This window comes from Petaurus breviceps, unplaced genomic scaffold (genome assembly GCF_028583685.1).
Source record: "Petaurus breviceps papuanus isolate PSGF00001 unplaced genomic scaffold, PetGlider_PUasm1.0 164, whole genome shotgun sequence".
Classification (NCBI taxonomy): Eukaryota; Metazoa; Chordata; class Mammalia; order Diprotodontia; family Petauridae; genus Petaurus; species Petaurus breviceps.
In genome coordinates, this window is record NW_027185735.1 from 10,723,851 (window position 1) to 10,737,224 (window position 13,374).

The following is a 13,374-nucleotide window of genomic DNA, read 5'->3' on the forward strand; positions in this document are numbered from 1 at the left end:
ATTCAGTTCCACAATCCCTTGGGTTTCAAATTTTTTCCCCTACCCTCCCCCCCCCCCCCCCCGCCCCGCCATGGCGGCATACAATCAAGTGTAGGATCTGCAAATACTTTCACATTACACATTAGTCAGGTTATAAAGAAGGATTGTAACTGATGAAATGAACAACGGGAAAGAGGAAACAAAACCAAATAAGAAAAAGAGAGCAGGTAGTTTGCTTCAATCTGCATTTCAAACTCTTTCTAGTTCTTTCTCTGAATGTAGACATTTCTCTCCATCATGAGTCTTTTGGAGTTGACTTATAACCTTGCATTGCTGAGAAGAGCCCAGTCTATCAAAGTTGGTCGTCACACATATGCTGTGCCTGTAATTGTGTACAAATTTCTCCTGGTTCTAGAGCCAGTTCTATGTCTACTGAGCCCCCTAGCTACCCCCTAAGTACCATTTTCTACACCAAGTCTGCACAACCTGCCGCCTGCCAAAAGATTTCCTCTACGTGTAAAGGATGTTTTCCTCTACATTTTTTGTGGGCTGATGACAATCCTTTGGCCTGCTGCAAGAGGTCCAAGGGTTTAAGCGGTCCGTGGGCCACAGGTTGTGCAGGCTTGTTCTACACAAAGCCCTTCCTGATCTCCTGGACACTGATGCCTTCATTTGGCCACTTTGTATCAATTTTTATACACTTTGTATATTCCTCTTTATGTACATATTGTAATAGACTGTAAGCTCCCCAATGGGAGGAACTATTTTACTCTCATCTTTGTATCTCCAGCACCCAGTACAATGCCTGGCACAGAGTAGGGACTTAATAAATACTTGTGATATGCTACCACATTAGTTATTTCATATTTGTTAATATATAATCATTTTTTCTTTTTTGTGATGTTTCTGGTGATAAGTTTATTATTTTTTTTAGAAAAAGTTTTGATACTTTTAAAAAAAAAATCCAGTCATTTCCCATTAATACCCCCCTTTTATTAAGGGTATTTGTTTTATTAAGGGGATAAGTTTGGATTTAGTGAAAGGGCTGCACCCAAGGACCTAGAAGGCCACATTTGGCCTTGAGGCCCCAGGCTCCCCAGCCCTGAACTTAGCAGTTCACCATGGGCCTCATTTGTGAGCAGCCAGAAACTTGAGGCAACTGTCTGATTTACTTCTATTAAGAAGTGTTAAAATTTGGGCGACCTGCTTTTTTGTTTCCTGTGCCTGGAGTTTATTGATTGTCTGTGTCTCTGAGAACTGCTTATTTCTACTGTTGCTGCATGCACATGCTAATATTTCCTGGTGGTTGTGAGGTGGAGTTTGCACAGTTAAGAAAAATAAAATTGGGGGCAGCTAGGTGGCACAGTGAATAGAACACTGGCCCTGGAGTCAAGAGGACCTGAGTTCAAATTTGACCTCAGACACTTAACACTTACTAGCCATGTGACCTTGGGCAAGTCACTTAACCCCAACTGCCTTGCCTTCTCCCCTCCAAAAAAAAAAAGGAAATTATACATTGACCACACTCAAAGAACATACCACATTCTACACCTGTAGACTGTCACCTTTCTATGGGGAAAGGGAAGCATGTTTCATCATCAATCCTCTGAAGTCAAGATGTCATATTGTCCTGAATTTTTATATTTGAAGTGTGACTTTTCTTTAAATTATTGTGTATACACACATATATGTTGTGTATACAGTTAATTCTCAATTTTCACGGTGGTATGTTCCTAGAAAATGGTACAAAAGTAAAAAAATGTGAATTTTTATACCAATGGGAAATAGGGAGTTAGAGATCACCAAAAACTGTCATCTTTTGCTAGAGAGCACACATTTGAGAGGTTACCTTAGTACTTTCTGGAGCAGATTCATGAACACATATCAATTCTTTCCTCCTTTTTGCAGATACAGGCAAACCTCAGAAACATTGTAGGTTTAGTACCAGACCATTGTAATAAAGCAAATATAACAATAAAGTGAGTCAAACAAGTTTTTTGGTTTCCCAGTAAATATAAAAGTTATAGTTACACTATACAGTAGTCCATTAAGTATGCAATAGTATTATGTCTTTAAAAATACATATTATGTCTAAAAAAAGATATAAAATATATACCTTAATTTAAAATATTGTTAAAAGTGCTAACCACCATCTAAACCTTCAGCAAGTCATAATCTTTTTGCTGGTGGAGGGTTTTGCCTCAGTGTAAATGGCTGCTGATTGATTAAGGGGGTGGTTGCTGAAGGCTAGGATATCTGAGGCAATTTCTTTAAATAAGACAACAATGAAATCTGAAGTATTAATTGACTCTTCCATTCACTGAAACACTTACAGGTCATTGTAGAGTTATTAATTGGCCTAATTTCAATATTGTTGTGTCTCAGGGAATAGGAAAGGCTAAGGAAAGGACTGGGAAACAGCTGGTTGGTGGAGCAATCAGAACATACATAACATTTATTGATTAGGTTCACCGTCTCATATGAGTACAGTTCATGACACCACAAAACAATTACAATAGTAATAGTAAAGATCACTGATCACAGATCACCATAACATATATAATAATAATGATGATGAAAAAATTAGAAATATTGTGAGAATTACCAAAATGTGACACAGAGACACAATGAGAGCACATACTGTTGCATAGATGGCACTGATAGACTTGCTCAATATAAGGTTGTCACAAACCTTTAATTTGTAAAAAAATGCAATATCTGCAAAGTGCAATAAAGTAAAGCAATGAAATAAGGCGTGCTTGTATAATGAATTGTCCATTAGGACCAAGCTTGGGGCTGACAGCAGCTGCAGACAATTTGGCATGAAGTTTATCTAATACCTTTATTTTCTCACTCAGCCACTAACTTTGCATGCTTGGGCTTAGAGCCCAAAGGACTTGCACTGTTTTGGGGGCATAACTGTGATACAAAACTTGAGTTTTAAAGGCAAACAATTATAATATGCAACAAATACACAGTGAGCTCTTGACAACAGTAGGGTAAACAAGACCAGTGAAGCACATAGTAGGACACCAACTGCTCCATAAACTTGTGCCTATTTTACCTCTCATGTTTTTCTCTACCACACATAGCTACAAATGTGCCTGGTTGTCAATGCAAAAGTGAAAATGAGGTTGCCAATAAAATCATGTAAATGCTTTAAGCCACAAAAGTTAAATGTGGGAATGTTGAGGATTAACTCTATTTCTCTTTCTCTGTCTCTCTCCAAATATATATAGTTTTCTTAGTTTAACTTATTTTACTCAGCATAAGTTCATAAAAGTATTTTCAAATTTCTCTGAATTCTTATATTCTTAATACTGCAAGTTGTTCTATTCTTTAGCTATTCTTCAGTGAATGGATACCAACTTTATTTCCAGTTTTTTGTTTTTTGTTACTACAAAATGTGCTGCTATCATTATTTTTTGTATATATGGTAACTTCCTCTTGGGGTATTTTTTTTTTACTTCATCAAGTGCTTTATTAACTTCTAGTTTATATCATTCATTTCCGCAAGATTTTGAGTTACAAATTTTCTCCCTGTTTTTCCCCTACCCACCACCCCAAAATAGCGATTCCACTGGATATCCCCTCCTCCAATCTGCTCTCTCCCATTTCTTCTCCCATCCCCCCTCCGGTTTTCCAGTAGGGCACGGTGGCTTGGGGTGTTTTTTTATGGGTAAAGAGAAGGTAATTTGTCTTGCATAATTCTAAATAATTCCAAATTCTTTTCCAGAATAGCTGTACCATTTTGACAATCCATTTTGACATTTACTATTTATGTCATTTATCATCTTTGTTAATTTTCTGGTGGTGATGTAAAACTTCAGAGTCCTTTGAATTTGTATTTCTAATTTGCATTCTAATGATTTGGAGCATTTTATTACATGGTTGTTGATCATTTTCATTCATGTTGAGAACTGTTCATAGCCTTTTAAGACTTATCTAGGTCTTGCTACTGCGGAATAATTGCCTTGAAAGGTATATACATACATTTAAACACACAGATGTAAGGACTAGACTTATTCTTTTATTGATATGGAAAATTCCCCCTACAAATACAGGTTAGCATCTTTTCTGAAATTTAAGACAGTTGCCTGAATCACAGAAGTTGCCCAGGTAGTGTATGTCAGAAGTGGGAATTGGAAGTCAAAAAAGAGAGGCTTTTGATAATTCTTGGCTAAGGATTTAGGAACATTGTAAAAACCCAGCTGAAAAGAGAACTATAACACCTGACTGAGCCAAAGACTAAAGGTCATAAAACCTGTAGCTACCCACTGAACAGTGAGCTCAAGAAGTCCAGTGTATTGGTCCTTCCAGCAGAGACACTGTGAAGAGCCCATCAACTGAGTAATCTACCTAGCCCAGTCTGTCAGTATCAACTGTCTAGGGACTGAAGCAACCTGACAGGTCCAGAGTCCGTTGAGGAGTCAAGGCTGCAACTGAGGGACCTGCTTAACCCAGCCTAGTAGACTGACTCATGTTATTATGCTGGGATTGCTGGGTAGAGGTATATGAACAACTTAGTCGATACTTGAATCATTACAAATAGAAATCTAAAATGGATCATTTCACAGTTCAACCAAGAGTGCATCACATCAATATGCCTGTCTTCACATATCTCCTCCATCATTAACTATTCGCATCTTTTCTTTTTCACCAGTGTTCATGATGTGAGATGAAACTTCATCAATGTTTTAATTTCATAATCACAGAATCATAGAATGTTAGAATTAGAAAGGACCTCAATCCAACCCATACCCAAAAGGAACATTAGCATTAAATGACAAATGTTCATTCAGCCTATTCTTGAACACCTCCAATGAAGGTAAACCCACCACCTCCCAAAAGCAAATCATTCTACATTTGGGCAGCTCTAATTATTAGGTAGTACAGTGGATAGAGTGCTGGGCTTGAAGTCAGGAACTCATTTTCCTCATTTCAAATCTTGCCTCTGATACTTCCTAGCTGTGTGACCTTGGGCAAGTCACTTAATCCTATTTATCTCAGTTTCTCATCTGTAAAATGAGTTGGAGAAGGAAATGACAAACCACTCCAGTATCTTTGCCAAGAAAACCCTAAATGGGGTCACAAAGAGTTGGACATGACTGAACCACAATAATTATTATGAATTTTTCGCTGACATCAATCCCAAATTTGCCTTTTTGAAACTTGTTCAACCAGTAACCCTGGATTAAATAAATTCTGAGAACAACTCTTACATCATCAGAATTCTGTGAAAGAACAGGTAGCTCAGCAATTGCTTGGTTTTCTTCCAAGTATAGTTCTTGCAACCATTATGTAGCTCAGTAAGTTCAATATGGCTTGTGTTTAAGAAATTTGAGATGGGGCCCCACATGAGGTAGGTCAGTGTCCATTAATTACTAACTAAATTTTCAATATGGTACTTGAAGCAGGTTAGTCTAGTGCAGTTGTTCTCAAACTTTTTGGTCAGAACATTCCTTTACACTTTTAAAAACTAAGATCTCAAAGAGTTTTTGTTTATGAGGATTATTATATCTATTGATGTTTCTTATTTTAGAAACTGAAACTAATAAAATTTAAAATACTTATTAATTCATTTAAAAATAACAATTAATAAAACCATTCCATGTTAACTTTTTAAAGAAAAGTAACTACATTTTCCAAAACAAAAAAATGTGAGGCTGGCACTGTTTTTCATATTTTTGCAAATCTCTTTAATGATAAATAGAACACAGCTAGATTTTCATATCTTCTTCTGCATTCAGTCTGTTGTGATAAGCTGTTTTGGCTGAAGAATGTGGAGAAAATCTGGTCTTACCAGATATGTGGTTGGACACTATAAGAGTATTTCAATAGGCAAATAAAACTTTGTCATTATTATGAAAATAGGTTTGACCTTGTGGACCCCCTGAAAGGCTCTTGGACACCCCCAGGGAGCCTCAGACCACACTTTCAGAACTGCTGGTCTGGTGGAAAGCATGTTGGAGGCACAATGAAGAGACTAGAACATAATGTCTAGCATATAGAAGGCATCTAATAAATGCTTGTTAGCTTGTTGACTTGCCTAGGCTCAAATACTGGTTTCAATATTTACTGTCTGTGACTGTGGACAAATCTCTTCATTTTCTACGTGGCTGTCTCCTCATTTGTAAAAAGATGGGACTGGAACTCTATTACTTTTTTTTGTTTTTGTCTTTTGGAGGGCAATTGGAGTTAAGCGACTTGCCCAAGGTCACATGGCTAGTTTTTGTGTTAAATGTTTGAGGCCACATTTGAACTCAGGTTCTCCTGACTCCAGGCCTGGTGCTCTATTCACTGCACCACCTAGCCGCCCTCAACTCTATTACTTTTTGAAATTCTATGACCCTGCAGTGGCAAACCTACTGAGTGCATTCAATTTGGTAAAAATTAATTAAATGCCTTCTGTATTCCATTTTCTCCTAACCCTAAGACTTTGTCAAAAGAAATTCAAATTGCAAATATTTTATAAACTGCCTAAGAAGTTTGATGCTTAAATCTACATAGGAAAAAATAATGCTTTCTAATTTGGAATGAAGAAAAAAATGAAATGCCACTTAGTAACAGAAAAATAATAGACTTCATTGGATTAAGAAGTAGAGATTCAGAAAGTGAAGGGAAAAAAATAATTTTGTAGTAAGAATTAAGAAGGAATTGATATAACCTTGAGAATTAAAAAAGAATTAACACTTAACAAATATAACCTTAAACACTCACAAATTAATGGCCACAATATGACAAACTTAACATTTTCTCTAGTTTAAAAATAGAAAGAGTAAGTTTTTAAACATACATGTGTTTAAAAATAAATTTCAGTTTAAGGACAGAAACTGACCATGAAATCAGATGCTGGGTTGGTAGTCGTGATTCTACCTGTGGCACCCCTTTACCACGCAAGTGTCAAAACAGGATCTCTCTCCTGTACAGGATTTCTCTGACTCAGGGAACTTCTGAAAGAAATATTAGACGTATATTAGTGCTCACTGGAACTACAGCAGGCTCTTGGGATATGCTAGGGTCTTTTCAAAATGACTACAGAGGATTTAGCAGAAGAGGTAAGTAAACTGAGAAGAGAGGCTTGGTTTGGTATCCAGCCACTCAGCTCTTGTTATGTGGCAATAACGTGTAAGTTTTGCCACGCACGTGTCCCTGGGAAGGATTTAGACGTTGTTTTTTTCTTCTCTGATCTATATTATAACTGTTCATGTCGAAAAATAGTTAGGTTGTAAATTATTGAGATAAATGAGCTGTCTTAGGGCAACAGGATCAGTTTGTGTTGTGTTATAAACAAAACCTAAAGAGATTCAAATGACTGAAGAGGCCCCTGAAAATAGCCCATCTTGGCAGAATTAACCTGCAACTAAAAGCGCCAGCATATGTGTGAATTGTGCTGGAACCTTCTCGAGTTATAGACAAGCTGAACTTCTAATGTTATGAAGGAAATATAGATTAGAATTAGTTAATTTGCTTTATATTGTTCCTTTTTCTTTCTGTGATGTTTTCATAAGCTGATCTCACAACTTAAATTTTAATGTACTGTGTTTTGCACAGTTAATTACCTATTATGAAAGTAAAATTGTTACTCCATTTCTAGTTATATTTGAAACAAGTGATTATACTCCTCAGTCTTATGTGGCAAACTGCAATTGCAGTGTGAATTCAGGAAAACAGGCCTCACTTTTATTAAAGAGACAATTTTAATATTCTTTTAAGCAAAAAAAAACAAAACCCAAAAAACAAATTCCCCAAACAAAAAAAAAAAAACAAATAAAAAACAACCCACTGCTTTGTAGTGGAGAGTATTGGAATTAGAATGAAGGGATCTGGGTTCAAAGCCCAGCTTTGGCACTCATTTCTTACCTGTGTGACCTTGGGCAAGTAACTTGATTTTTCTGGCTTGTTTCTTTATCTGTAAAATGAGGAGGTTGAATAGGAGCCCTTCCCAGGTATTCTGATGCTGTGTTCTTAATCGAGACTGGGCTTATTTTGGGAAACATTTTGTAGGATCTGAGATTCTATACATCTTTTGGGTTAGTCTAGGGCATTTGGGAAATACCTGATAGTTATCATGGGAAAAGGCATTTGTAGAAATGACATTAATTACACAGGTGAGGAGGTTGGTAAGATTCATCAAAACCATTTTTTAAGTGATGGAGAGGAGTTGTTTAAGAGCCAACAAGCATTAAGTATTTATTATGTGTCTGGCACTGTGTGCTAAGCACTGGAGATACAAACAGTGAAAAAGTTTCTGCCTTTAAAAAGCTCACTCACTGCCTAATACAGGGGAGAAAACCTGCAAACAACTATTTGTAAACTATTTACAAGATATTGACAGGACAAGTAAGGGTAATCCCAGAGGGAAGACAGTAGCATGGAGGTGGTGTTAAGGACCAAGGGGAGAACCAGGAAAAGCTTCTTTCAGAAATCTTTTTAATTGGGACTTGAAGGAAGCCAGGAAATCCAGGAGGTAGGGGAAGAATTCCAGGGATGAGGGGAAGCTAGAAAAAATGAACACAAGATAAATGATAACTGGAAAGATCTTGCAGATTGTGAAGGGTTTTGAAAACCAAACTAAGGCTATTGATTGAGTAGGGAGCCACTGTTATCCACAAGGTCAGATCTCTGCTATAAGTTTGATAGTTGAGTGGAAGATGGTGTAGAGGAGAGATAGACATCAATTGGATAGAAGGCTCCAGGTGTGAGGTGTTGAGGACCACCAAGATGGTGGTGACAGAGTTAGAGGAGAGGGGTGTGTGTGTGTGTATGTGTGTGTGATGTTGCAAAGGTAGAATCAACGAGACTTAGCAACAGATTGGATATGGGAGTGGAGGGGTAAGAGAGAATGAGAAATGGAAGATGACACCCAGGTTTTGACTTGGGTGAATAGAAGGAAGGTGCTACCCTCAACAGTAACAGGGAATTTTGGAAGGGGAGAAGACACAGAGGGGAAAGATAATTCATTTGGTCTGGGATATGTTGAGTTTAAAAATGACATCCCTTTTGAAATGTCCAGTAGGCAGTTGGAGATGAAAGATCAGAAGAAAGGTTAGGGCTGAATAAATACATTTGAGAATCAATTATGACAGACATGATAATTTAATCTGTGAGACCATGAGATCATTAAAAAATAGTACCAAGGCAAAAGAGAAGATAACCTAGGACAGAGCTTTGGGGGGCACTCAAGGTTAGCAGGTACAGCCAGGATGAAGAATTAGCAAAGGAAGAAACCTGGATGAATATAAGATACCATTAACAGGACAACTCTACCCAAACCTGATACATTTGGAATCTTGTACTTTTAGAAACAATGCATTTTTTTCAGCATAGGTAGGCTGTGTCTTACCCAAAACTTGCACTTAATAAATACTGGCTAAAACTTAGTAGATGCTTACTGAAACAGACCATTCAGGTTTTAGGGGCCCTTGATTAAGGGCAAGCTTCTCATTTAGTACCAATATGAATATTCTTAAAAGGGTACAACTACAAATCTTAATTATGAAATTCATCCTAGAGTAATTTATTCAAGAAACTTAAATATAGGCACAAAAATTGAGTTTAAAAACCATTTAACTTTGGACTCATTTCTTTTATCTTTTCCTTCTCAAAGAGTACATCTTATATTCAACTTTTAACATTGGCCAAACACTTTGGTGATTCCTAGATAACTCAATTTACCACAACAAAAACATTTTTAAATTAGCCAGGTAGCTTGGGCTCTTGCAAGTTCTGTGTATTGTTTGACTTGACCTCTCAGCTTTCTTTTATTGGGAGGAGGTTAAAACTTTGTCTTGGCCAAAGTTACCCTAATTTCTTGCCACGAGTCCAAAGACCTGACACGCTTGGCATTCTAACCATTGAATTTCTTCATTCTTACCAATAAAACCATGCTTCATTTTTTTCCTTCCTATCATTGTCAGTGCCTGGTCTCGTGCACTGGATTGGTCCTTTAAGTAGCCAGAGAGAAGAGGGAGGAGGGGTTTGTTGAGGTCTTGGTAGGGGTTAAGGGCGGATACACAGCAGGTGGAGGTGGGGGAGGCTATCAGGTGTGTTGGGGGAAGTGGTTACTTTGTATAATACAACCTGCCCACCTTGAGTTTGACGGATGTAGGCGGAAGGAGCAGCTCACATCTACGCATGCGCCACCAGAGTCTTTCCCGATATCGGATGAATTATGGGGGTTGTAGTCCCTATGCCAATGTGGGCGGAGCAGCACCCAGCTGCTTGCAGCCTCCAGGTGCTGCCACCTTAAAGCGGGATCAATCAAATTCTGTTCCGCCTCTTCCTACCCAAGCCCTATTTCATTCTTCCCGTCTTCAAAGAGCTCAGTGGCCAATTGAAAGTATAGGACGACTTGGGTAAAATCTATGATCCCTCCAGAATCCCTTCGAGATAAGAAGGGCTCTGCTTTTACAGTATTTGTATTCAAATCCCTATCTGACACTACCTGTGTAACCTTGGGCAAGTCACTTTTACGCCTCACACGTAGAGTTAATGGTGCTTTTCTCACAGCAATCATCCTGCTCCTTTAAGGTAGAATGCCGGAGGACTAACCTTCAGCTCTTGGCCTATTCCCCTCCTCCGTGTAGCGTCACTAAGCTATTTGGTCGAAACCAAAACGTGGGGGTTGGAGGGCGGAGCGTGAATTAAGTGTGGATTGCGGAAATGACTCTGGACTTCGATGTCGAATGTTTGTTTAAAATTTAGAGTTGGAATGACAAGCAAGGTAAGTTGGGCGCGGTAAAGGGAAGGGTTCGCATCTTTTACAGCATGTAGCTGGTATCGCCTCCCCCCTTGCCGGCTCCGCCGGTGGTACTCCTTAGTTGCCTAGTTGCCAGTTCTCGGAGCGTTGCGGCCAGTAGGCTTCCGCGTGGAGGTCGGTGCGGTTGTTGATTTTTGTTCGGAACCATGGTTACCGGAGGGGGCTCTGGACTAGCCCTCGGAGTCGTGGAAGGATCCAGGGCCGCCGCTCAGCTTTGCTACGGGCTGGTTTTGGAGAAGATGCGCAGTGTGAGCTCGAGCTGAGGCCAGGGCCGGGTCCGGGTCCGGAGGCAGGGCGGGAGGAGGGCAGTGTGAAGGCCGGGGGTCGCGGGAGCGGAACCCGGGAAGAGAAAGCTGGGATCGGGGACGCTCCGGGGTTCACAGGCAGCTCTGGGGGGTATGTAATGGAGAGTCTTTTCGGTCATGATTTATGCCATCGTCCTGTGGAAGTAAAACTCTTGTACCCGCGTAAATGGATGACTGTGGCTCACCTGGTATCGTACGTCCAGCGCAGAGGCCATCTGGCCCATTTTGAAGACCAGGAAAAAAGGTTGAGTGACTTGGCCAGGGTCATTCTGCTAGTAAGTTTCGGAGACAATATGGGCTGTGCTTTTACAGTATTTGTATTCAAATCCCTGTCTTTGGCACTACTTGTGTAACCTTGGGTAAGTCATTTAACTTTCTGGACCCCAGTTTCCTCATCTGTAAAATTCAATTAAGTAAACATTTCCTAAGTTCTTACTTTTTTCCAGACCCAGTGCTTGGTGCTGTAATGAAGGGGGTTGGACTAGATGGCCTCTGAAGTCCCTTGCAGCACTGTATCTCTGGTCTGTGATTCAAGTCTGCGTCTCTACCCACTACATATTACGTATTGAGTTATACATATTTCCGTGTTGCTTTTTAAAAAAGAATGTACCAGTTTTCAGTCCTATAAATAATGTTTTAGAATACCTATTTTCTTACTGCTTTTCTGTTGTAGGCCAGGATTAGTGCTTCAGGTTCAAAATCGGAATGAAATGAGACACTTGTAGATTACTTGACAGTTAATAAAAGGAAGTTTGCTTAGCTATGGCAGGGAAAGGATTTTTAGCAAGGATGCCACATTGATCATTTGGGTATTGCATCCCTTTGGGTGTTGGCCATGTTGGTCTTCCGTTTAAAAGCCTGCTTTTTTTTGTACTTATGTAATCAGAAAATGACATCAGCAGTTTGAGCTTAGTTCCTTGGACCAATTAAGTACCTAGAACAGTTTTAATGTCTTCCAAGGAAAAACTAGCTCCATGGGGAGGGGAGGGAATAATGGCCTTAGAATATTGCACCTATTATATCCCACCTTTTGGTGGCAAGGCCCTAAAGATCTTGTAGTAGATTTTCCACCACTTAAATGCCTTTAGGATCATTACTAGACAACACTCATCTGGGGGATGGAAGAAACCTGGCATAGGTTTGGGAGGAAGAAGAGAAAAACTAAAAAAAAGTACAGCCTTCCATGTCCCCCTCCCCACCTTCCTCCTAAAACAAGCAAGGCTACAGCCCTCTGAAGGAGTGATAGAATATGAAGGAGAGCAGTGATCAAAATTCCCAGGCCTCATCTCCCTCCTTTGTAAGAACTGAGTCCTAAATTTGAACAGTCTGGTCCATGTGGTGTGAAATGCATCTTTGAAATCTGAAGTGTCAGGTGGTGATTGATGAGCAACAGAAGCAGCAGGACCACAGTGCAGGTTTGAAATTTCTGGTGAGATTACGAATTCTCATCATGGGTCAGGATGATCTGTAGTAAAGTAGCTAAGAAGTCATTCCCTTTTTATGTGAATCCTGTCTTGGTGCTAGGCTCAATACAGAGAATTCTCTGGGCAATTGCCCACTATGACTGTGCCCTCAATGGACCCTGACCCACCAGTCAGGATCTACCTCCCCTTGGGAGACCCATTGTATGGGAGAAGAGGAGAAAGGCCAAATCTTTGATGCCTCAGTCCTCTGCTGAGGGACTTATCACCTTTTTCCACAGAGGTTAAATAGTTTCACCTCCCCCAGTTGCTAGAAAGCAAGCACCACCTGTGGTCTCCACTCCCTCTCTAGAAAGTATTTTTCCAATGAGCATAGTACTAAACTGACAGCATTATGAAGGTACCTCCTTACCTGCAAGCAAACAGTTATTCTGGGCCTGCCTTTGCTACTGCTTATGCTGGTATCCATTCTGTTGCCATTGGGATCTGTGTCACTGATGAGTCTACTTCCTTTGGGGCCCGCTGTCTGCTACCTCTTTATACTGGGTCTGTGTAACACTACCTACTGCTGCTGTCTTTTCCTATCATTCTGCTGGAGTCACATGTTGCCCATTCTGCCAGGGCCAGGCACAGTTACCCTGTGCCAGGATCTAGAAATTTCTCATTCCATCCCTGAAGTGGTATCTGAGAACTACCACTGTGCTGGGGCCGCCCCCCTGTACTGGCTGAGCTCTGCTATTCCTTTACTCTAATTATGTTCCTCTATGCCATAGAGAGAGTGTTGCTGTGGAAGTGCCACTGCCTTTCTTTGCCTGAGGCTGCCTTTTCTGGGTCCTGACAGTTGCTCTTCTGTGCTTCTGGGCCAAGGAGAAGACTTTCAGGGTCACTCCTGCTGCGCTTTCCCATA

The 13,374-nt window shown here is 39.9% G+C and overlaps 1 protein-coding gene across 9 annotated transcripts in view; it reads left to right on the plus strand.

Annotated features, from left to right (window-relative positions):
* The window catches only part of MIA2 (MIA SH3 domain ER export factor 2), a 481,197-nt gene that overhangs the window by 390,205 nt on the left and 77,618 nt on the right, over nucleotides 1-13,374 (plus strand). The window contains exon 2 of one of the 9 annotated variants that reach the window (XM_069082299.1): nucleotides 6,919-7,037. The exons of 4 other annotated variants lie outside the window; for them this stretch is intronic. In XM_069082299.1, the coding sequence (XP_068938400.1) occupies nucleotides 7,011-7,037 (27 nt within the window). In that variant the 5' untranslated portion in view covers nucleotides 6,919-7,010. 4 more of the 9 variants (XM_069082300.1, XM_069082298.1, XM_069082297.1 and 1 more) reach the window with 4 other exon arrangements.